Here is a 26255-nt window from a genome sequence, read left to right as displayed (position 1 = left end):
AGAATTGGTTTTTAATTATGTTTATATCACTTATATGACCGATCAGAGGTGTTCAGGACTCGAAAGTTAATTAAATGACATCAATCCTAAAATACACACGTAACGAAACTACATATTATCGAGATCATGCTATGTAAATATTTTATTTATTTTTTACAGGGTTATAATTTGGCAAAACTTTTAGTAATTTTGTTACTCAATGCTCTTCAATTTCGTACTTTATTTGTACTTTTTAACTTTTTTGGGATTTGAGCGTCACTGATCAGTCTTTTCTAGACGAAACTCGCGTTGGTTGGAAAACTTGTCTAATCCATTTGTCTCTTTTTGGAACAATAAAATATGTTTAAACTAAACTGATCAGTCTTTTCTAGACGAAATGCGCGTCTGGCGTATATACAAAATTTAGTCCTGGTATCTATGATGAGTTTTTATATCAAATATGAAAATTTTAGTCAAATCGGTGAACATTACTTTGACAGTTAGTGCCCCTTAATGTAATTTCTTATAATTTAATTCTAAATTCCATTTTAAACCGTAGGAAACCATGAAAAATGACTAAATTATGTCTATGGGCTCATAACAAAATAACGTCAGCCAATCAGAAGACGCGTTACATCCAAAATTAAATTATATATAAATGTATTTATAGATAAAACTAAAACGGATAAAAATGGCGATATTGGATATATTGAGTTATATCATAAACGTTCATTATCTTACCTTCTGTCAACGGGAATAATGTATATTATACATGAATGATAATAACGAAAATCAAATGTAGGCTTTATGTACAATTATTTAAAAATATTTTAAAGCTTTGTTATGCTCATAGATAAAGTGTGTACTTTAAAAAAAATCATCTGCAGCTAGTTATCAAATGATTATAACGACCCCTGATCGTGGATGGGCATGGATTGTGGTAGTAGGAGATTTTGGAGCTCACTGTTTATCTGGATATTTCTTTTATACAATTGGTCTGATACAGATGATCATAATCGAAAAGTTCAAAAGTAGTATACTTGAGACGTCATGGATTGCAGGTGTATTTCTATCACTTATTCTTTTTGCAGGTGAGTATTACCGGTGGTATCATCTTTACTGATTTATATGATATGATCAGACCACTGACGCGTTTCAGTGGATAATAATAGAACACATATATATTGAATTCTTTTTTCAACATTTGTACAAATAATCAAGTTTTAAGCTAGCGATAAATAAGCTGGAAAGCACGTATGGTGTTAAAGATTTTCCAGATGATAATGATAGACATGATAACTTTCCATTGTATCTATTCTGTTTAATTATAGACCTGAATGCATCGATGTCTTCAAATGATTTGATAGCTTAATATCATCGGGATTGTACATAAGTATTTGCTAAACATACCTACATGTATATAAGTATAAATATAAACGCATTTAGATATGAAATACAGGTAAACCAGGTAAAATCATCTAAATTAATGTTCATATCTATCTTCTTGAGTGGAAGGTGGTCAGACACGATTAGGATGAGGAAACGTTATCTTAAATCGATTAACATATACAGCTGAAGTATATGTATCAGGTACAATAAATATAACATTAATTTTAAATTAACGTTAAGCCTAATTAATAATATAACTCAACATCCAAATTAGTCATGCTTATGTTTTATATTGCATTGAAAAGCACCTGTTTAAAATTATGAGTCTGCGAACATGTAATTTATTTAGTATATCTCTTGACATTTTAATACTACATTACTTTAAAAGTCCCTATATTAATGCTTATATATAAATTCACGACTTGTTGTAAATAAACTGGTTTTTATGGTGGAGGATGCTGTTCATTCATATTTTACAGAGGATTTATTGTGTGTTTTAATGTACATATACTGTTAACATTTATCGGTCTCATCCGAGTGCTCCTAAACAGGAGAGTATTACGAAAGAAGAAGAAGAAGAAGAAGAAGTGCCAGTCTGCCTAAGAATCAGGCAGTAGTGAAAACATGACAAAAAAACCCACCCAATTTGACATTGTTTTCAGTTCATAATATGTAGTTATGCACAAAAATAACATTCATTTCCGTTTTCTGTTCTGGTAATAGAAGATACTAGTTGGTTGAAATGCACTAGAAATTTACAAATAAGGGGAGATAACTCTGTAATTTGCATCATTCTAACGAATTTTCTTACCGAGTTATTTGATATTACCAGACACACACAAACGAAAGACTAATAATTTTTAACTCATGATGATGGTTAGTAAAATAGCATAATTAGCTCAATGGTTTTTTTCTGATCATGTTTTTATTTTTACCTAAATTGTCTGATTCTTACAAAGACTGGCACTTAAATATAGAAAACATCACATAGTACAATATAGGAATGTAATCAATGCAAATTATACAAGTTAAAACAAATCTAGGAGCATGATTTTGAAAAATATAATTTAAAATTTATAATTTTCTTTGGCATTATATACATACTTTCCAAAATAATTAAGTTATTTCATATTTTACGAACAGATGAAGTTCGATAACACTTGTAAAAGATTATATACTGATAGATTTTTCCTGAAATAATGTTTTATACAGTTTTCAATCTTTATATGTATTCCTGATATTTTTCCTCAACATAATTACAGTTGTACATCTTCTAGCGTTTCCGTTCATATTCAAAAACCAATCAATTCCCATGTGTAAGTCATGTGTATGTAAACGGTACTTGATTTATTACTGAATTATGTCTGAAATTAACAGATCTACCAAGATAAAACTGCAATCAATGACTGTCATATCTGTATTTGTAAAATTAGAGTTATGATGATAGTTAACTGGAAGATATCATAGCATTATGTGGTCATTTTTATAAATTTCCCTATTACAAATCTTTGAATTTTTCGAAAAACTGAGTATTTTCTAATCCCAAGAGTAGATTACCTTAGCCGTATTTGGCACAACTTTTTTTGGAACTTTGGACCCTCAATGCTCTACAACTTCGTATTTGTTTGGCTTTATAGATATTTTGATATGAGCGTCACTGATGAGTCTTATGTAGACGAAACGCGCGTCTGGCGTACTAAATTATAATCCTGGTATCTTTGATAACTTTTTACACCACTGGGTCGATGCCACTGCTGGTGGACGTTTCGTCCCCGAGGGTATCACCAGCCCAGTAGTCAGCACTTCGGTGTTGACAGGAATATCAATTATGTGGTCACTTTTATAAATTTCCCGATTACAAATCTTTGAATTTTTCGAAAAACTAAGTATTTTCTAATCCCAAGAGTAGATTACCTTAGCCGTATTTGGCACAACTTTTTGGGAATTTTGTTTCCTCAATGCTCTACAACTTCGTATTTGTTTTGCTTTATAAATATTTTGATATGAGCCTCACTGATGAGTCTTATGTAAACGAAACGCGCGTCTGGCGTATTAAATTATAATCCTGGTACCTTGATAACTATTGCTCCAGATATAAATCTAGAAGTCTATAAATTACACGCTGTTTGAACTTAGCTATAAAAGAATCGTCATTTAAAACAGTTTGTGTCAACCATACATTACTTCAACCATCATTACATTATAAATCTCTTATTTAACATGACAAAAAAAGCAATAAAATAATAAAATTAGTGAAGTCATTTTAATTGACTGAACGAATACAAATTAGCTGACTGAATAAAGCCATGGCGTTGCCAGTTTATTTTTAATCTTTGAGCTTGACTGTTTCGTCAATCTTTTACAACGTATAACTAAAATGGGCACATTTTGCAAACCAACAACCACACCCTCCGATACAATTGGCGATGATAAAAACAATACACTAACCAATCATTGTAACTGGTTAAACTTTATACTGCTTTATCTGCAGAAATTATGCCTTATGAAAGCTTTTTCCAGTTTACAAAAAATAAAGTATGATATATAGAACAGGATTTAACCTATTGATTGTTATCCTATGAAAACAACTTTATTGAGAAGTATGCAGTCGTTCTATAAAAAGTTAGACATATATACAGAATAAATATACATAAAGGAATTTATTATACGAACTAAAAGTATAATTGTATCACAATACTCGCATGTTATAGCTAGTATTTTAATAAAATAATGCTTGCAATTTCTATACAATATCAACAATATTTGAAAACAAACTGCAAATATAGTTTACTTTTACGTTATGTTAAACATTCACATATAACCATAACAAAACTAACAGCATTGACAAACATTGGGATTCTTCTCGCATGGATTCGTATCAAGTCAAGTGAGGATTATTATTTTAATTATTATTGTGTAACCGTGTATGTTATTTTAAAATGTCAACTTCACCCGACAGAGGTTGGGCATGGTTTGTCCTCCTGGGGTCAGTAGGTGTACACATTGTAATGGGCTATTGTGCGTATGCTAGCGGAATGATACATATAGCTCTACTAGAAAATTTCAATGCCGATTTATTGACAACATCATGGATATCTGCACTATTTCTAGCTTTTATTGGAGGATCAGGTAAATCTAGAATCATTATTGTTTCTCTACGATTTATCATTGAATTATTAGATTGGAGTCTTTCAATGTATTTAAAGTTACAAATGAATATCATCATTTTAAAAATGTACATCGTTCATATTGAATTCATAAAACATGTAGGGACAAATCAATAAAAAACTAACATTATTGGAAGTACGAAATCAAGGACAACTTTGCTGAAGTGGATGCAATTTTACTTGCTGGTTATTGTACTCTTATATTCCTGCAAACAGGGCATACACTAATTGACCTGAAATAGAGACCATATCAATGTCTGTAAACTCATAATAGAGCAAGGTTAAGGTATTTAACTTATTGAAATGTTGTCAAATATCCATTGACTTTCGTAGCTCTGAATTGATACAAGGTGTTACACACGGCATTCAGGGGCGGATCCAGCCATTTTACAATGGGGGTTCACAACTAAGGACAAAGGGGGGTTTTAACTATATGTCCCTATTCAAATTCTTTAAAATTGTATCACAATACTTGCAGGTTTTAGCTTGTATTCTAATAAAACAATGCTTGCAATTACTATACAATATGGATAATATTTGAAAACAAATTGCGAAAAAAGTTTTGAAACATTTACGTTATGTTAAACATTCACATATAACCATAACAAAACTAACAGTATTGACAAACTGAGAGACTCTTCTCGCATGGATTCGTATCAAGTCAAGTGAGAATTACTTTTTTAATGTTTATTGTGTAACCGTGTATGTCATTTTAAAATGTCAACTCTACCCGACAAAGGTTGGGCATGGCTTGTCCTTCTAGGGTCAGTAGGAGAACACATTGTAATGGGCTATTGTGCGTATGCTAGCGGAATGATACATATAGCTCTACTAGAAAACTTCAATGCTGATTTATTGACAACAACATGGATATCTGCACTATTTCTAGCTTTTATGTCAGGCTCAGGTAAATCTAGAATTAATATTGTTTCTCTATGATTTATAATTGAATTATTAGATTTGAGTCTTTTATTGTATTAAAAGTTATATCATCATTTTGAAAATGTACATCGTTCATATTGAATTCAAAAAACATGTAGGGACAAATCAATAAAAAAAATAACATTATTGAAAGTACGAGATTTAAAATGTCCTTGCTTGAAAGGGGTACAATATTGTTTGTTTGTTGTTGTATTCTCACATTCATGCCAAAACGGCATACACTAAAGGAATTGAAATAGAGAGCATATCAAGGTCATTAAACTCGAAATAGAGCAAGGTTATTTTTTAAATTTTATTTAACTTATTAAAATGTTGTCAAATATTCAGTGACTGCTTGTACATGTTGTAGTTCTGACTTGATACAATGTATTACGAACAGCATTGGTTTATACAGCCAGATTGTGCAATTTGCAAATCCTCTTACTTGTTCTACCGTAACGGTGATTTAAGTACCAAATCAATATTTGTCAATGGGAATACTGGTTGTGTATTCTTCCACTCAATTGCTGTATATTAATACCTTGTCAATTCAAACGGACGACCTTTTGAAAGAGTAGCTGCAAGGGTCAAGTTAGCCAGAGAGTCTATCATACGATTTATCATGAACCTTGTAAAACGACCGCAGTATTTTCATGTTGACGAGACTTCAATCATTCCGTCCTCCTTACAAATAAGGATACAGATAGAGTTACTAAAACCAGATGCAATAGAAACATATATTACTAGGAATTCAGTTTTTTTCACCACTGGGTCGATGCCACTGCTGGTAGACGTTTCGTTCCCGAGTGTATCACCAGCCCAGTGGTAAACACTTCTGACATGAATATCAATAATGTGGTCATTTTTATAAATTTCCTGTTTACAAAACTTTTCGAAAAACTAAGGATTTTCTTATCTCAAGTATAGATTACTTTAGCCGTATTTGGCACAACGTTTTGGAATTTTGGATCCTCAATGCTCTTCACCTTTGTACTTGTTTGGCTTTATAAATATTTTGATTTGAGCGCCACTGATTAGTCGTATGTAGACGAAACGCGCGTCTGGCGTACTAAATCATAATCCTGGTACCTTTGATAACTATTCACAGCTGCACTGGGTCGATGCCACTGCTTGTGGACGTTTCGTCCCCGAATTTTCGAAAAACTAAAGATTTTCTTATCCCAGGTAAAGATAACCTTAGCCGTATTTTGCACAACTTTTTGGAATTTTGGATTCTCAATGCTCGTCACCTTTTTACTTGTTTACATTTATAAATATTTAGATTTGAGCGTCACTGATGAGTCTTATGTAGACGAAACGCGCGTCTGGCGCAATAAATTATAATCCTGGTACCTTTGATAACTATTTTCTCTATTAGCAGTAATTAGAAGGTTCTCAGTTTATATTCAATCTATGAGTTTGACTGTCCCTCTGGTATCTTTTGTCCCTCTTTTATGGTTGCAGATTTATTGATTACTGTTCCATACCTAATAGAAATGTAACTATTGATTTATTGATTGATATTTGCTTATGTTTCAAGAATTTACAAACGACGAGAACAGATTAACAAGAAATGCAAAATGGTGCAAATGTACGTTCCTCAATTGTGTTCGACGGAGACGAAGACTGGGAAATATTACCTACTCCCAGCTTAGGAGATATGTTGGTATACATGTTGTATAAGATATATAAAAAAAGTTAAATGACACACATACTGAAAAGCAAGCTGGTGTTTGACAATCACTCAATATTATTCAAACTTGCTACCAGCCTACTAGATATGTTGGATATTTCTGTTGTATATAGTTATCCAAGGTACCAGGATTATAATTACTATAAGATATATTAAAGCAACATCTCATTGTTATGTTTTCAGGACCAATCGCCAGTACCATCATCAATCGATATAGTTGTAGAGTGACTATGATACTAGGGTCACTCATGTTATCCACAGGACTTGTCTTAACAGGTTTTGTAGAGGATATCAAATGGACGTTTCTTACATTCGGAATTATGTCAGGTAAAAAAAGTAACAGGCAAGATAAAAAGTATACACAAAAAACACACTAACAGTCAAGATAAAAAGTATACACAAAAAATACACTAACAGTCAAGATAAAAAGTATACACAAAAAATACACTTACAGTCAAGATAAAAAGTATACACAAAAAATACACTAAAAGTCAAGATAAAAAGTATACACAAAAAATACACTAAAAGTCAAGATAAAAAGTATACACAAAAAATACAAAACTGCAATGTAATTCAAGAGTGGGGAGGAGTCCATAAAACCGGACAAAACAAAATGTTAGAATTTACTTACCATCGGAACTAATAAAGAAAAGGTATAGGATAGAAGCACAACAGTTAAAATTAATACGTTTCGTTTAAGGAAACGATCGTTGTCTTTCACAGCAACTTTATAATTCAATTGTGTCCCTGGAATGTATGCGATCACAACATAAACTTTAATTATTTAAAAAGTGAAACATATATTCATTTAACACTATTAAACAGAGAATAAACGTTTTGAAAATCGTTGACTCTTATTATAACATTGCAGAACAAAAGTTGACAATTAAAGTTAAGGATGTGTGACACATCAATATGTTGGGGTATTTAAATCTTGGCACATTATAACATAGTGTACTAGTGTTGATATACCTAGAGTTAAACGAAACGAAAATAGGTTAATCGTTAATTTCTAAAACCATAATAATTTCAATATCATATTTTGAGTTCATATTGGGAAAATCTCATCAGAGACGCTCTAATAATAACGCCAACGGTATATCTGCGTGGGACATATTAATTGTATTCTAACTTACTAATATATTGACACGAATCAATGATAAGTTGGTATATATATATATACATTCATATATATCAAAGCTGACCTAATTCTGTTTATGAAAATAAAATAAAAAGTTTTTTTAAAAGGCGAAACCATTTGAGATTCTAACACACTATTGTGACAATAATTATAATTATTAAGTTAAAAGCGTGTCTTATCAAGCACGAAATTACGTATTTGTGGTTTTTAACACAAAGAGTCAATGACTGAATCAGTGAAATTTCAGATCAATGATTAGTTTGCCGTTTATATGTTTACCATGGATAATTAATATTACTTAATTGTGCATTAGATTTTATAATATGACAAGAGTTTGTTTTCTATGTAGCAAATACATAGATAATTAAGTTCGATTTCGTAACATAAAAATGAAAATACTGTATTAAGTTTAAATATTTGGAGCGTAAATGTGTCAATTAAGCATTAATTGAATTGATAGCTCCAATAGACTATTTTCATATTTTCGACTTTGATTCTGATACTCTGTAAAGTAAGAGCAATTTAAATTGATAGAATAAAGTTTACATTTGGTACAATTTAGAGGGGGAGTGTACTGTTGTATGTTTTCTGTACACGACAAAATTGTCTGAAAACAGTTAAATACTAATCCCAATAACACCAATCCTGTGTTTGATTGTACGCCTTTTGGTTGGTCGTACTTGAAAGGGTGATATGATGGCTTACCACAGATTAGGTTGCCTGCTGAAAAATTATATAATCCGGAGTCAAAAGACGTTAATGTAAAAATACTCTATCGCATGTATACTATTAGTGCTACAACACATGCATCATAATTGATCATTACAAACATTTTATTTTTGAAGAATAAAAAACGAATACAAGCAGTTCGGAATGTAGGATTGGTTGCGTTTGAAATTTAAGAACTAGTTAAATATTTTCATAAAAGCCACATTTTAGCAATTCTAATGAAAAGAAGCCTAGGTGACAAAAATAGTCTCCATCTTCTATATCACAAAACTGTCAGCACTGCCATCATTAGTTCAAACCCCGAAAGTTCGACTCAAATATTTGCGAGACTTGAATTTTCAGTTTTTCTGAAAATACAAGATTATGTAAGGGTACTATGGTTTCCTCAAGCAGTAAAATCCAACCGCACAAATATATATCACATTGTGATAAAAGGGACATTTAACGCCATCAATCCATCAATTGATAAATAAGTAATCTAAACGTGCTAAATATTATTGCTTTTTTTCAGGAATAGGACTTGGTTTATGCTACAACACTGGGTTGATAGTGATAGCGTTTAACTTTGAAAAGAAACGTAACATGGCGTGTGGTATAGCTATATCGGGTGGCGGAATTGGACCTTTTATTCTTACTCCTGTTTTCCAATTGATATATGAGAAATACAATTATTCCGGATTTTTTCTATTATTAGGAGGACTTGCATTACAAAACTGTGTGTTCGGTGCCATTTTTCGACCATCTAAAACAGAACTTGCAATGAAAACTGCGAACTCAAAACGTAAAGAAACATTCTGTGATTCTGTGTCGTCATATATGAAGATAGTTCGGAGTGGCTCAATGTTGTGTGTATGTTTAGGATTCTTCCTTGCAAATATTAGTATTTATCTACTCTATATACATTATCCTGAGTATTGTCTTCAAACAAAATCATCGAAAATGGAAGTGTCTATATTTTTATCAATAGCCGGTTTATTTGGCTGTTTCACACGTGTACTGTTTGGTATGGCTAATAACAGTCATAACATTGACGAACTACTTATGTTATTTGGAGTGTTTAGTTTATTAGGTTTAGGTACCATCATGTTTCCTTTATTTAGTTCGTATACAACGGCCAAAGTGATGTTTGCTTGCTTACTTGGCGGATATTCTGGTTGTTGTTGGGCAGTTGTGAATTCTATAGTTATAAATATTTTAGGGCATGAGAAAGTGGCACATGGTGTTGGTTATCTCATGATATATGTTGGAGCTGGAACATTCATAGGACCGCCACTTGCAGGTAATTTTTATTCTATTATATCCTTTCATACACATGTTTACAGTAAAAGCCAATTTATTTTACTATTATTTGTCTTTGTGTCCATATCTGTCTAGCAACACCTCATCGGCACCAGCATATGGATTATACGTGTTTAAGTTGATACATTACTCTAGAGCTAGCTAAAGTACGTTAGTTTTGTTGAACAAGGAATACTGTTTTCTCAAAAGTTGCTAAGACAGGCCTAAGAATCAATCAAATTAAGGTAATCACTCAAGAAAGTTTACCGCCACCATCATGAGGTGATTGGCCATTATTACAAAAGTGTGTCATAAATCATATCTGATATTTTCCTTCCATCATTACCGAACTGAACAAAGAAATAACACGACTGGTGCCGTATACGGTGCAGGAAATGCTTACCCTTCCAGAGCACCTGATTTCACTCCCGGTTTTTAGTGGAGTTCGTGTTGTTTCTTATTTATTATGTATAACTGTTGATGTACATGTCCTTTGTTTGTTTGAGTCTTTGTTTACTCCTTGATTTTGATTGTTATTGTCTTTTATGTTTTAGCCATGGCGTTGTAAGTTTGTTTTTGATTAATGATTTTAACTGTCTCTCTGGTATTTGTCGCCCCTCTTTTAATGTATGTTCATTTTGCAGTTCGGCAATTATTTGACCGGAAAAATTTATATGATTGCAGAATGAGTAGAAATCTAAAAAGAAGCACCCTTGAACTGCATAGCTATGGTTTCCTTATATAGCCAATTATTTTCAATTTACTTGTTTAATAAAAGTATTTTGAGAGCTACTTTAAGTAAAACTTTTAGTTTATCCGTCACACCCTCTTTGTTTTGTTCTCGTACATGCATTTGTATATGCAGTGTAATCTGACTAATCCGATGCTTGAGTATTCCAACATTCTGCTTCAACCGACACATTTTCATGGTCCCAAAATATGCCTTTCCCTGCAGAATTAACCTAAGTATTCCGACACCCTGTTTAATCCGGCATTTGTTTCTGGTCCCCGGTGTGTCGGATTACACAGGTTACACTGTGTATATATATCTTTATTATAACATCTCTTTTTTTTCGAATAAACCATCATTTTGGCAAGGTATACAGAAATTATACAATATGCATAATAATTAAGAAAATACAAGTAATAAAAGACATTTTAGGAACAAAAGATATGGATGGCTTCACACTAGATTCAGTCTGAAGTACACACAGATAAATTTGTAAAGTTCAATAAGCTTTTTTATGCAGACATCAATAGTCTACACTTTGAATTATTTGGTCTGCTGTAACTAATCTATGCTATTGTTTTCTCGCTACGCAAAGGACATTCCAAGATAAACTGAAATTCGTCCCGATTGTATTATGACTACACAGATTGCAGTTTCTATTTTGTCTGTTGGTAATATACAATCTACTAGTTTCAAGTTCAGGTTCAATGTCGTTATAAATCATTTTCAGTTCAATTAAGTTGCAACTTGATCAATATGACTCTGATAGCATGCTTCCCATGATATAGCTACAAAAGAAACACTACCGAATGATTTTGAAATGAAATCTAAATACAATATGTCAGAGGACAATGATAGATGTTTTGTATGATATTATTTATTTGATTTTTTTTATTCTTAGGTTTTATCATTAGTTATGGTGGAACTTATGGAGATTCCTTCACAGTAGCAGGTATGTACAACTTTAAACTTTAGATGATATAAACGGAGAATAACTGTAAATATTCCTTGTTTCACACAAATACTAAGCACATGAAAAACCCTGATAAAATTATATGATGGTAATTTTTTGCTCAAAACCAGTCGCATTAATTGCTTGATTCGCATTTGCATCATATACCTTGATCCTAGAATGACCTTGTTATTGATTATTTTGAGTTCTGAGCTTTCATATGATTGGTCACTGCAATTTTGGATAAAGGTTAATTAAATAATAGGTGTCGGGCAAATAAAGGCAACTGTTTCATAAGAGGAGTAAAAGTACAAAAACAAACTAACACCGATGACGAACAGACGGTAAGACGAACGTAAGGATAAAGGTATAACACTAAACTACCGGTAAATTGGCGTGAACTAATAAAAAAAACTACAACTAAGCCACACCTCAATAAATGAAGACAGATATGTAACTCATAAGCTCATAAGCTCTCTGTAAAGATATTTAATAATGTGACCTTGTAATATAATATCTTTATGTATTTCAGGTATTTTATTAATTATGGGAGGCTTTAGTTGCCTTTGTTGTACAATGTGCCAAAGATCAGTGGACACCAAAGAAAGTTTTGATGACTTTGAATTCACAGTAAAAGCTGATGAAAATAAGCAAACTATTCTTGTTAATAATAGTAACGAAGAAAATGATAGTTTTTTATTGAAGGAATAAAAAAATATGAAACATCGATATAGGATTTATTTTCAAACAGTAAAACATAATATAGAATTACATAACAAACAACAATTTAATATTCTTAGTGTTATGAAACCATATTGGTGGAAAGTCTTTTAAATTCAAATGTTCTTGAAGAGACATATTAATATTATATCAAGCCGCTGTCATGTGTATATACATGTATGTCTCTGGTTCTAGTATTTAGCTATAGGTTAATTTGAACTCTTACATTTATGTCATATACATAAAAAGTAAAATCGCACAAATACTGAACGACGAGGAAAATTCAAAACGGAGAGTCTCTAATCAAATTGCTAAATCAAAAAGCCTAAACAAATTAAACGAATGGACAACTGTCATATTTCTGACTTGGTACAGGAGGTTTAGGAAAAAAAAGGTTGTAACATTGAAACACATAAGCAAAATATAGCAACATGTATCAGATCACATAAATTATCACATAACAATAACACAATGACGGGACGTATAAGTACTATTTCACATGATATGTAACAAAGAACACAAAAAGGCATATAGACAAATTAATATAAGAAGATATGGTGGGAGTGCCAATGAGTCAATTTTCCATCCAGATCACATTTAATTTGTAAAAGTAAACCATTATAAGTCAAAGTACGGTTTTTAACACGGAGCATTGTCTCACACCGAACAGCAAGCTATAACGGGTCCAACGAATGACAAGTGTAACACTATTGAAACGAGAAAAAATCAACGGTTTAATGTTATATTTGTAATTCTCATCGGATTTTGTCAAATGTGTTGTCGTCTTTTTATTATATTTATGTGTTACGGATAGAAAAATTAATCACCACCTTTATTAATTATATTAAATTTTGAACGATTATTTACGTTTGAAGTTGGATTCATAATAAACTGGACATATATATATATATGACAGTTAATTGCTATTAATAAGTATTGCTATATGCATTTTGTTTAAATGAATTATCAGTATTTAGTTCTAATATAATCTTAAATCAATCCTAATTCTATCTCACTTTGATAGTTTTTCATATGTGAGGTCATGCTGTTTCTAAATTTCATAAATTTTAAATTCAAATGGGACATAACGTTTGTGCCGTTTCGCCATCGTATGTGACGTCACATTTTTTTTATTTACGTTGACGCCTGGACTGATTCGGTTGTGTCTATTCTGTGTTAAACTTAAATAGCTTTATGTATTCGGGTTCAGTTTTCTGTAATTAGTTAATACTTCAGTTTCATTATGTATATCTCTTTCATATTCATTTGTTAAAATTTATTGTTTGCAATATTATGAATTGTTCTATATAATTAGGATGTTCTTATCCCGGGCATAAAAACAATGCCGTATTTGGCAAAACCTTTTCAACTTTTGATCTTCAGTGCTGTACAACTTTGTACCTTTTTCACTTTCGATCTTTTATATCTTGGTGTTATGTATTCGGGTTTAGTTTTCTGTAACTAGTTTTAATACCTAAGTTTCTTTATGTTAACTCTTTCATATACATTTGATACAATTTACTGTTTGCAATAGCATGAATTGTTCTATATAATAAGAATGTTCTTATCCCGGGCATAAAAACAATGCCGTATTTGGCGAAACCTTTTCAACTTTTGATCTTCAGTGCTGTACAACTTTGTACTTTTTTCACTTTCGATCTTTTATATCTGGGCGTCACTGATAATTTTTGTGTGGACAAGGCCCGTTTTTGGCGTATTGAATTTTAAACCTGATGCTTTTTGTTATCTATTAATTATGTTTTTCTTTGTCTAATATGTTCTCCTGTCTATTTGTATTGTAGTCCTGTAATATTATGTTGTCATCTCAATGTTATATTTAACTTTACCATTAAAGTGCCATGCCACAAAACCAGGTTCAACCCACCACTTTTATTCCCTTTAAAAGTGTCCTGTACCAAGTCAGGAAGATGGCCATTGTTAAATTATTGTTCGTTTATGTGTGTGTTGCATTTTAACGTTGAGTCGTTTGTGTTTTCTCTTATATTTTAGATAAGACGTGGCACGGTACTTGTCTATCCCAAATTCATGTATTTGGTTTTCATGTTATATTTGTTATTCTCGTGGTGTTTTGTCTGATGCTTGGTCCGTTTCTGTGTGTGTTACGTTTCGGTGTTATGTCGTTGTTCTCCTCTTATATTTAATGCGTTTCCCTCGGTTTGAGTTTGATACCCCGATTTTTTTTTTGTCCATGGATTTATGAGTTTTGAACAGCGGTATACTACTGTTGCCTTTATTTACTCTATATAAAACACGAGAAAAGAAATTTGTTTTGAATCACACCAACAACAGAAAACCATTGAACATAAGTTCTATTACGTAATATCATGATTTAAATTGTTTAAATAGGGATATAAGAAATATTTAAACCAGAGTTTGTAACATTGTAGCATATTAGCAAAAATGAAAGACCAGAATAGAAACAATAACACAATGCCGAGATGTATAAGTACAAAGTCAGGTCAAATGGATACCACCAAAAAATACTAAATAGTAAAAATAATATTCGTAAAGACAAACAAACGAATACTTTTACACGTTATTGTTATTAAGATGATTAATAACGTCGGTACCCATATTTTATACATCAAGACCATCATGTGTTATATGTGAAGTTGATACGGAATATTTATCAACGAAGTCTTGGTATCGCCAGATGATTTTGTTTTAGAAAAAGGACGAGACGTCTTTGACATATCCTTGGTTCTTCCACGTTCTGCTCAAACACCGTTGATGTCCCAGAAACTTGGGATAGTTATTGCATGCTCTTGAAAACCGCAAAAGGTGGGAAACGTGTATCCAATATGCAGAGAAGTGGTTTTTTTTGGCTATTAACGGTGGGGGAAATTGATAATTTTAAAATTAAAATTGTCTGTTTTGTCATAGATTCTGGTACTCAGAATGTCGTGTATGTCTAATTCGAGGTATACGTCTAAAAATGAGAAGAATATACAAATGGAAGCCAATCAGAAAAAAAAGGATTGTAATGGAAAGAACATCATCGATACATCTTAATTTCTGTTTTCAAACTAACTCATAATATTTTCATTATAACTGACATAGCCATATAGAAAAATAGTAGACAATCTTTTTCACAAGGCTCGAACTTAAAATTCCTTAATTTAACTTTCTCGATTGGAGAAACCCGATAATCCACTGCATACAATTAAACTATATATATGTCTTGGTATATTGTGTTAACAAGGCTGACAAATAGTAATTATCCTTCTAATTTTTATTTTTAAAGGTAATCTGTCAAACAAAGATTGTAATCGTGCGATCTATAATGAGTTTATTTTTAAAGTTATCGCCTTGAATATTTGAAAAACGAATTTTGATCACAATATTGTTATTTAATGTATAAAATGAAAAATAATTTTTCATCAATATTTTGACTAGTTTGAAACTTTGATAACTACGCTTTATATACACGTTACGCAATCACGTCATTCCTCGTACACCATTGCACTATTCCACTTAAACCAGTCACCATAGCACCATATGAATTACACCATAACACCATACAAATTGTTTGAGGAGTTAACACCATTCAAGGCTGCTTGATCTTCTTAATCCTATGTCGACAATTTTACCACCTCTTTTGGTTAAACATCATTGATATTGACCTTGAAATTGAAGTCAAGATCAAAGGTTGAATTGATTTTTTAGAGTAAGACCTTTGCTGTTAATTCTTACTGATTCATATTAAATCTATTAAATCTCTTATTTTAGGTTACAATATGACTTTGACAAAATCCATCCAAGTAGCAATTCTTTAGCAATAATTTGGCATGAAAGTACCTAGAAAACATATATTTCCTAAAACCACTTTAAAGTAATCCATCATATGAATTATTTGTAGACTCGAAAGAGCAACTTATCTCTTTTATTTGAAGCAAAAGTATATAGAAAGCATTTTGTTTTCGAATAGCATAATGTAAGCTATAAATATGTTCAACATATGTAGCACTCCCAAGCGTGTCTGATTTCAACAAATAAGTATATTCTCCCCAATCGTGTCCATAATATTCAACATTGCCCAAACGTATATCGCTTTTATAACCCCCAAACGTGTCCGATAATTGTTGTTCGCCAAAACGTGTACATTTTTAAACACCAGAACGTCTCACGTCTCTTAGCGCTAATACATGTATGTCCTTAATGCAATCATTCGCGTTTACATCGATTCTATGATGGGGCACGCAGTTGATGAAGTGGACATTTTAGCATTAGTTTGTTCAATGCCGGATGTTAATGACTATCATTATTGCAGATTAAATCTGTAACATGTGAATTACCATTTGCAAGAAATTGCTTATTGTTCAATTGCCAGTTTTTTTATGCTCATTAAAAGCGAGCATAAAAATAATTGTAGTGCAGTTGAATAAATCGTTAATTTCAAATAAAATTTGAATTAGAAACTCCAGTTATGCCTTTTGAGTCGGAAACCAGGTTGAAATAGAACAAAAGAATCGAAGATCTTTGTTAGAGAAGGCGATACATGTGTACTGTATTGTTTACTATAGTGACAAAAATTTTAAAAGTTAATAGAAACAAACAAAATTACAATTTTCTTCTCAATTACGAGATATTTTATTTTAAAAACACCATTTGCATAAGTTTTTAATTTATCTAGTACATAGTTAAGCAGAACAATTAGATTTTAAGTCGACGACATGGGTATCTTTCAAGTTGGATAAAGAAAATGCATAACCTCCGATTTTTTGGAAAAACAACATATCAATCTACTGTGGATTCATTAATATTCGTTGGATACCATTTTTTGTGGATTTCGTGGGTACAGGAGAACGACGAATTCAAAGGTTCAACGAATAACAAATTTTTCAACGGATTGAGTGTAGACTTTGCCAAAACCACGAAATGAAATATCCACGAATATGTAAATTTTCCTCAAACCACGAAAATTGATGCCCACGAAAATAAAAAAAATTTCGTGTCTGCCCTTCCATGATGTGACTCAAGAAAAAATTCCCAAAAATGGGTTACAATTGTATTGAAAAGAGAAAATCGAGTGCAACTTTTTATGTTAGGGCGTGTTTGAGTTAAATATTTTGTCTTGATATTGTACAAAGTAAAAATATTTCATACATTGTCTCGCTTCAGATTCTATCAATTTTATATATCAAAGCTACAGATTGCCTTTATGACACAAAAAAATAACAGCTCTGAAAGATAAGATATATGGGTCAAGTGAAATACCTATCTAGTGAGTCACAAAAACAGAGAAGGTGTGTTCAAATAGCTATATTTTTTTACTAAAAGTACCTGACGACAGTCTTTCAAGTTGGATGATGAACATGCATATCTTCGAAAAATTATAATTTTTTAGTGTGATAATTATGGTTTATAGTCTTCAACCACTAAACAAATCTAGTCTGCCCTTCCACGAAATATTTAATTAGAATTTTCTTCAATGTATATGAATTTTCGAAAATTCCGCCTGACAATAGATCAGACAATAGTTTTCAGTTGAATCAATGCAGACAAGATCATTAACTGATGCTCATTATCTAGTTAATACATTTGTCTTTTCAAATACAACTTACATATACGGATGGTGCAATGTGGATAAATTTATCGGTTTGATAGAGCAAAATCGGTAGCGCGTCATCCCTACAATGGCTTCCATTTCTAAGATTGTTAAAATGAACTGGCTTAATGGGGAAATAATTCTGACGAAGTAGAATCCTGACTGTTTTATATTAATTCGACAACGGGTTTTCAACAGTTTTTTTAATATTTCATTCATCATTTGAACGATATCATGTTAACAACAAATACTGTAAATATGTTTTATTATTATTAAGAATTGAACCTAAATTTACGGAAATCGGAATTATCACTAGTTGGGATTTAAACTAAAATATTTAGGGGTAAATTCAGTAAAAAATCTCCCATTGACTTTAATGCTAATCTATAAAAACAATAAAAACATAGGGTCATGCGACATTTTTGGGCATTCACATGGCCTTGTTTACAAACAATGTAGATTCGCACTGAATTCCTATACTAAACCCCATTACTTTTCAACCCTGTAGGGGAAAAAATAGTACATTCAGCATTTATTTTTTAATTTTTTTTCAACTTTGATCCATCTACCAAAAAATATTTATTACAAACATTATCTGCCAATCGGAGGAGCATATAACTTCAGTGTTATACAGAAAGCTCTCCCCTAAATAGGCTGTCCCTGATGACGTATATATATTTACTGAATTTACCCCTTTAAGAGCGAGTGAAGACCGATTTTTTTTATGACTTCAGTAAGAATGAAAACTACTACAATGTTCATTATTGAATAGAGGCCGTTTTAATTAAAAGTTGCGGACACATTTCTAGGTGTTAAATATGACCTCAACATTATAATTTTATTAAATTATTTAGGTTTTAATCCAAATGATAAGTTGATGTACAATATTCAAATAATTGAATACTGATGAGAATACACGAACCATTAAAGATGCTGCTTGGAATATAGAAGTTGATCTGTAATCAGTTATTTTTTTTTAAATTATGACAATCGTAAAATAAAAACCTTTTGATTTTCGAATATAAACTAATCTGGTATTTTTCTAAACAATACGCTTATGTATCCTGATAGTCTTATGTAACATTGTGGTTTTTCGTTATAACTCTCACAAGATTGATATCGAAATGTTCGCAATAATTAATCGCTAGAAGTATTCAAATAATACAAAGGTTGGATTTAATTTCTTTAAAGGGTTGTGATTATAGATATTGAACATATACTTTATCATGTTTTTGTTAAACTTTCACATTAGGAGAACAATTACCGGAGGAATTAGTCTTGCATGAATTCGTATCAACTCAAGTGCAAATCATATGTTAATGTTTATAGTGTACTCGTGTTCGCATTTATAAATGTCAACTTCACCCGACAGAGGTTGGGCATGGCTCGTTCTCATGGGGTCAGTGGGAGAGCACATTGTAATGGGCTATTTAGCGTATGCTAGTGGAATGATATATATCGCTCTGCTAGAAAACTTCAATGCCGATGTATTAACAACAACATGTATTTCTGCACTATTTTTAGCTTTAATGACAGGCTCAGGTAAATCAACATTTTGCATTATAGTTTGCAGATGAGTAATTTGTCATGTATTGTTATTGAAGTTACATCATCATGTGTAGTTTGTACATCATTAATATTTAACTATTACAACACGTAGGGAAAAATCAATACACACTTACATTAATAATTTTAGTGTTATAGGAAAATCCGGGACGTCATTGCTATATCATTTATATTGAATACAGTTTTAATTGTTTCTCTATTATTAGTACTATACCCTCTCAACCACGCCAAAACGGAGTATACTAAGTCAATAAAAATAGAGAAATAAAGTACGAGCATCGTCATGAAACTCATAGAAGAACAATATTAGGAACTAATGTAAATTGTTCCGAATTTTTTATTGTTAACTATTAGCAATTGGTCGTTTTCTTTTCTTTACGTGAAATGTGTAGGCGTATGGCTTTTATTGTCAAATTTAATTTGGAATCACATTTATTGATTGATTGATTGATTGATTGATTGATTGATTGGTGTTTGCTTAACCTCCAAATGTAAATATTTCGTTAAGACGAGAACGGATTAGCCAAAACTAAAACTGGTACAAATGTAGTTTGGTAGGTTTGGATAATGTCAACTTCCTGCCAGCTTATTACGTATTGTGATATTTCTGTTATAAAAAGCAAGCTTAAGCCTAATGTTTCGCAATTCCTTATTGTTATGTTTTCAGGACCTATTGCCAGTACCATCATCAACCGATATAGTTGTAGAGTGGCTATGATACTAGGGTCACTCATGTTATCCACAGGACTTGTCTTAACAGGATTTGTAGAGGATATCAAATGGACATTTCTTACATTTGGAATTCTTGCAGGTAAAAAAAGAAAACCGAATTCCAAGGTAGATTCAAAATAATGAGTCAATAAAACCTGACAAAATAAAATGCTAGAATATATTAATTGGCTATCAAAGGTACCAGGCGTATAATTTAATATAATACGTCAGACGCACGTTTCGTCTACACAAGACTCATCAGTGACGATTAGATCGAAGCCAAACAAGTAACAAGGTGAAGAGCATTGATGACCCAAAAATTCAAAACGTTGTGCCAAAGACGACTAAGGTTAACTTACAAAACGAATGGATAACCAACATTTGCACACACCATGGAAACTTATCACAAATAAAAAAATATGTGTTTCACACCAGGAAACTATCGTTTTGTTTCTTAGCAAATAAACTCACCATAGATGCCCAGGACTAAATTTTATATAAACACCAGACGCGCGTTTCGTCTACAAAAGACTCATCAGTGACGCTCGAATCCTTAAAAGTTAAAAAGGCCATATAAAGTACGAAGTTGAAGAGCATTGAGGACCAAAATTCCTAAAACTGTATTTTTTTTATTCTTTGGAATGGATGCGATAATTTGTTTTATTCTGTAAAATTGGAACCTGTTTTCAAAAGCAACATCAAACACTATAAAGACAGAAAATAAGCCGCACTAAAGTTATTTGCTTTTATTGTTATATTGCAGAGTACAGGTTAAAAAAATTCGTGGAGTTGGTTTGACGCATCAGAATTCAGGGGTCTTTTAAAAATTGTCACTTTATTGAAGAGAAAGTTAATTTAGATAAAAAAAAAATGTAAACGAAACGAAAAAACAAAATTTCATCAATGTCTTTTAAAAACCATTATGAAATCTTTCAAAATATATTTAATATGAAACGTACTCAAGCACAGATGAAGATATCACTAACTGGGACCGAACTCAACAGAAATCTTTAATAGCATATACCGATTAAGAACAGATGTGCAGCATCTGCATACGAAAACGCATCTTTTTGTTTTATAAAAGATACTTGTATTTGAGAGTTTAAAACTTATTTCATTTTTCTATAAATATCATTTAGTAGTTCTTATAAAAAGGAGCATAGGTGACCGAATTTTCTTTATAGGCCATCTACTGTATAATAATTTATCGAACAGTGCTGAAAATGACATTAAATATCTATTTTTGTTTTCAGGAATAGGATTTGGATTATGCTACAACACTGGTTTGATAGTGATAGCGTTTAACTTTGAAAAGAAACGTAACATGGCGTGTGGCATAGCTATATCGGGTGGTGGAATTGGACCTTTTATTCTTACTCCTGTTTTCCAATTAATATATGAGGAATACAATTATTCTGGATATTTTCTATTATTAGGAGGGCTTGCATTACAAAACTGTGTGTTCGGTGCCATATTTCGACCATCTAAAACAGAACTTGCAATGAAAACTGCGAACTCAAACCGTAAAGAAAGATTCTGTGATTCTGTGTCGTCATATATGGAGATAGTTCGGAGTGGCTCAATGTTATGTGTATGTTTAGGATTCTTTCTGGCCAATATTAGTATCTATCTACTCTATATACATTATCCTGAGTATTGTCTCCATACAAAATCAACGAAAATGGAAGTGTCTATATTGTTATCAATAGCCGGTATATCTGGCTGTTTCACTCGGGTATTATTTGGTATGGCTAATAACAGTCATAACATTGACGAGTTACTTATGCTATTTGGAGTGTTTAGTTTATTAGGTTTAGGCACCATCATCTTCCCTTTATTTAGTTCATATACAACCGCCAAAGTTATGTTTGCCTACTTACTTGGTGGATATTCTGGTTGCTGTTGGGCAGTTGTGAATTCTATAGTTATAAATATTTTAGGACATAAGAGACTCGCACATGGTGTTGGTTATCTCATGGTGTATTGTGGAGTTGGAACATTCATAGGACCACCTCTGGCAGGTGAAATTAATTTCTTATATTTTTTTCATACATATTTTTACACTAGATTAAGCATGATAAGATTAACCTATTTCTGAATTTGATAAATTTGCAAAGTTAATTAATCTTTCGTTTTTTTTGGCAGACATCAATGGTGTTTAATTAAAATTATTTGATCGGGTGTAATAATATCATGTATATTTTTGTTTACAATATGACTTTACATTTTCTGTATTCCCGTTAACGAAAAGCATAGGAAATCTTTTTTGATAACACTAGCTTTAAAAAAATATTTTTATTTGTTGTTTGAAATCTTTTAAATTCTACAACATTTTTGTTATTTAAAAAGTATAATAAAACTACAATCTAAAATTATATTGAAATACTCTATACTTTTATTTTTAACCATGGCGGTGTCAGTATATTTTCTATCTTTGTGTTTGACAGGTGCCTCTGGTATCTTTCTTCCATATTATAGTTATGTATAGGTTTGTGTGAACCCTTTTACGATAAACGCCAATTCTGCTCTATTGATTCTTAAAGTTTTCTACTATCTGCCAGACATTGACATTTCAAATTTATAAAAGTTTGTATGCTCCAACTTTATGTTTAGCCGCATTCACTTATCGTGTTTGTATGTGATCTACATGTAACCGTAAATACCGATCACCGTTTAGATGCATCTGACAACTGAAATCATAAGTTATAAACAATTTGGACTCTTTTCTATATCGAAGTTCAGCCCAGAATGATATCATTCTATTTTTTTTTTATGTCAATGTCTAGAGGATATCTCCAAATGATAAATAAAACGATAGTGTAGAAGATTATAAACGAAGCATCAATTTACCAAATTTAAAGTGGACCTCGATAACTTAGCACCAATTCAGTAAATTGATTATTTATCATTTTATTTAATAACTCGTATTGTGTTTTGATTACAATGTCATGCAGCTCTGCCTTATTCCAGGACCCCAGAGAAAGCCTTGTTGTTATATATATACATGTATATATATGGACTGTTTCGCTCTCGTAAAGATCACATTCCTGTTCAATTCTTACCCTAAATAAATAAGGTATTTACCCATTCTAGTTCTATTCTGTTCAAGATAAAACATTAAAAAAGGTTTCTCGGAAGAGTTCCTCTATAAAAAACAAAATATGACATTATTTTTATCGGCAATAACTTTTTATTTCTATAGTGAAAAATAATTTTTAAAAAATGTTGCTTTTGGAGATCTACTGATGATTCTGTCATTAGCACAGTTTCATCAGCATACACTAGCAACAACAATTTAGATAGATCTGCATAGAGAATGCTGGTTACAATTTCAAATAACTTTAGATATGTATAAAGCGTTAGAAATTGTTTTCTGCTCATTTCATTTGCAGTTTGATAAATATGAATTTGTTCTCAGTCTTTCCAAGTAATAGACACTACCTACCTAATTTTCGACTAATATGTAAATATAATATTCAAAAGACAATGATCGATATTTTGGACGAATAATAATTATTTGATTTTTTTTTCTTAGGATTTATCCTTAATTATGGTGGTACTTACGGAGATTCCTTCCTAGTAGCAGGTATGTACAGCTTACAATTTTTAATGAGACTAAAGAAAATAATGCTTTTAAATATACATTATTAGGTCAATGTCAGAAAAATATCAACTATTTTGTACGAGGCTGGGAAACTGGGGAGGGCGAGGTTCTACTGAACCCTTCCCCAATTTTTCGCCAAATAAAAGAAAAAAAATTACTGTTATACCACTGTCCCAGGTTAGGGGAGGGTTGGGATCCCGCTAACATGTTTAACCCCGCCACATTATTTATGTACGTGCCTGTCCCAAGTCAGGAGCCTGTAATTCAGTGTTGTCGTTTGTTTATGTGTTACATATTTGTTTTTCGTTCATTTTTTTTTTACATAAATAAGGCCGTTACTTTTCTCGTGTGAATTGTTTTACATTGTCTTATCGGGGCCTTTTATAGCTGACTATGCGGTATGGGCTTTGCTCATTGTTGAAGGCCGTACGGTGACCTATAGTTGTTTATGTTTGTGTCATTTTGGTCTTTTGTGGATAGTTGTCACATTGGCAATCATACCACATCTTCATTTTTACACAACTAGTTGCAGTATAAATCGTTTTTACACAACTGTGAATTTCAGATAAAATCTTTATCTTTGAAGTTCTTACATGACTTCGTAATATAATATTCATACGTTTTTCAGGCATTTTATTAATAATGGGAGGATTTAGTTGCCTGTGTTGTACAATGTGCCAAAGATCAGTGGACACCAAAGAAAGTTTTGATGACTTTGAGTTCACTGTAGCAGCTGATGAAAAAAAGCAAACTATTCTACATGTAGCTAGTAATAAAACAGAAGAAGATGATAGTTTTTTGTTGAAGAAACCAAAAAATATGAACATCGACATAGTGTTTATAAACAAACAGTAAAATGTAATATAGATAACATATCAAAGGATAATTTAATGTTCTTCGTTAAGAATCCTCCATAGATTGGTGTTTTAAATTCATTTTTTTTAAATTTTCTAATCCTGCAAGCTGAGGGCTACGATAAAGCCCCTCCTCTTCAATGGTGGAGGATGGAGAGGTGGGGACCAGATTTTACAAAAGATCCCGTAAAGTTTGTCAGTTTTTGATTTTCAATCTACTGTAAAGAAATAACTCAAAACCTATTGAATCAATACAGAAAACTCAAAGTTTTCTTATTAAAAAAAATATTGGAAAAAAACCTACGTAAGCCAAAGTAAAAAGAAAGACAATTATCTAACACACTAGGTGAAGTACACTTCACATAAAAAAAAACAAGAATATGTCCCAAGTACACGGACGCCCCACTCGCACTATCATTTTCTATGTTCAGTGGACCGTGAAACTTGGTTAAAATCTCTAATTTGGCATTAACATTAGAAAGATCATATCATCGGAACCATGTGAACTAAGTTTTAAGTGGATTGGACTTCAACTTCATCAAAAACTACCTTAACCAAAAACTTTAACATGAAGCGGGACAAACGGACGGACGAACGAACGAACCCACAACCAGAAATCATAATACCCCTCCACTATCGTAGATGGGGCATAATATAGTATATGAACTAAAACTCCTTGAGTGACCTCGTGTGCTCCAGAAGGGTACGCATGTCCTGTTCCACTAGTTTCATCCGTCGTGTTGCTCAAGGAACAGAAGTAAATCTTTTTTTTTTTAAATCATCTATGCCTTAATATATTGTGTTAGCAAGGCCGACATATTTAGGAATTATCCTTCGTTTTTGATGCGTTTTGTTTTTTGATTTTGCCATGTGATTATGGACTTTCCAAATTGATTTTCCTCTGAGTTCAGTATTTTTGTGATTTTACTTTCTCATCATTCTCTTTTACTTAATAGGCTTAAAATACATAATCGTATACTTTGAACAATGTGGTCCAAGAGATTAGACCGTTGGTTTTCACGTTTAGATTGTTTTACACTAGTATTTTTTGGGGCCATTTATAGCTTGCTGTTCGGTGTGAACCTAGGCTCCGTGTTGACCATGTTTTACGGAGTACATATTTTTGCGTGAACCAACAAATTTATTCATGCGAGTGGTCATTTCAATGACACAAGCATGCAGTTTACGTGTGAAAAAGGGAAAATCAAATTCTTCATTTCCAATTTATAAGAATGAAACGGATTAAACGCCT

The 26255-nt window shown here is 31.8% G+C and overlaps 2 protein-coding genes across 4 annotated transcripts; both read left to right on the top strand.

The window, feature by feature from the left end:
- Positions 1-677: 677 nt before the first annotated feature.
- LOC134692685 (monocarboxylate transporter 12-like) lies at positions 678-12708 on the top strand. Of its 3 annotated transcripts, none has more exons than XM_063553156.1 (5): positions 678-1070; positions 7333-7476; positions 9531-10298; positions 11929-11979; positions 12512-12708. In XM_063553156.1, exons 1-5 carry the CDS (start codon positions 878-880, stop codon positions 12688-12690), a joined length of 1335 nt encoding a protein of 444 aa, XP_063409226.1. In that variant the 5' UTR covers positions 678-877; the 3' UTR covers positions 12691-12708. The 3 variants fall into 3 exon arrangements, with proteins under 3 accessions (XP_063409226.1, XP_063409228.1, XP_063409227.1); XM_063553158.1 differs by lacking the exon at positions 678-1070 and adding an exon at positions 1448-1569; XM_063553157.1 differs by lacking the exon at positions 678-1070 and adding an exon at positions 5025-5442.
- Positions 12709-19394: 6686 nt separating this feature from the next.
- LOC134692788 (monocarboxylate transporter 12-like) lies at positions 19395-25180 on the top strand. Its single transcript, XM_063553329.1, has 5 exons — positions 19395-19810; positions 20502-20645; positions 21799-22566; positions 24081-24131; positions 24778-25180. The coding sequence occupies exons 1-5, from the start codon at positions 19621-19623 to the stop codon at positions 25002-25004; spliced, it is 1380 nt and encodes a 459-aa protein (XP_063409399.1). The 5' UTR covers positions 19395-19620; the 3' UTR covers positions 25005-25180.
- Positions 25181-26255: the final 1075 nt, after the last annotated feature.

This window comes from Mytilus trossulus, chromosome 12 (genome assembly GCF_036588685.1).
Source record: "Mytilus trossulus isolate FHL-02 chromosome 12, PNRI_Mtr1.1.1.hap1, whole genome shotgun sequence".
In the NCBI taxonomy this organism is placed as follows: domain Eukaryota; kingdom Metazoa; phylum Mollusca; class Bivalvia; order Mytilida; family Mytilidae; genus Mytilus; species Mytilus trossulus.
This window is presented reverse-complemented; position numbering and strand designations above follow the sequence as displayed.

Excerpts from the sequence above, each read along its gene's own strand:
- LOC134692788 (XM_063553329.1), top strand. The coding sequence starts at position 19,621 with ATGTCAACTTCACCCGACAGAGGTTGGGCATGGCTCGTTCTCATGGGG. Across the intron at positions 19,811-20,501 it reads AGCTTTAATGACAGGCTCAG|GACCTATTGCCAGTACCATC; the intron begins GTAAATCAACAT and ends TTATGTTTTCAG. Across the intron at positions 20,646-21,798 it reads TACATTTGGAATTCTTGCAG|GAATAGGATTTGGATTATGC; the intron begins GTAAAAAAAGAA and ends TTTTGTTTTCAG.
- LOC134692685 (XM_063553156.1), top strand. The coding sequence starts at position 878 with ATGATTATAACGACCCCTGATCGTGGATGGGCATGGATTGTGGTAGTA. Across the intron at positions 10,299-11,928 it reads CATAGGACCGCCACTTGCAG|GTTTTATCATTAGTTATGGT; the intron begins GTAATTTTTATT and ends TTTTATTCTTAG. Across the intron at positions 11,980-12,511 it reads AGATTCCTTCACAGTAGCAG|GTATTTTATTAATTATGGGA; the intron begins GTATGTACAACT and ends TATGTATTTCAG.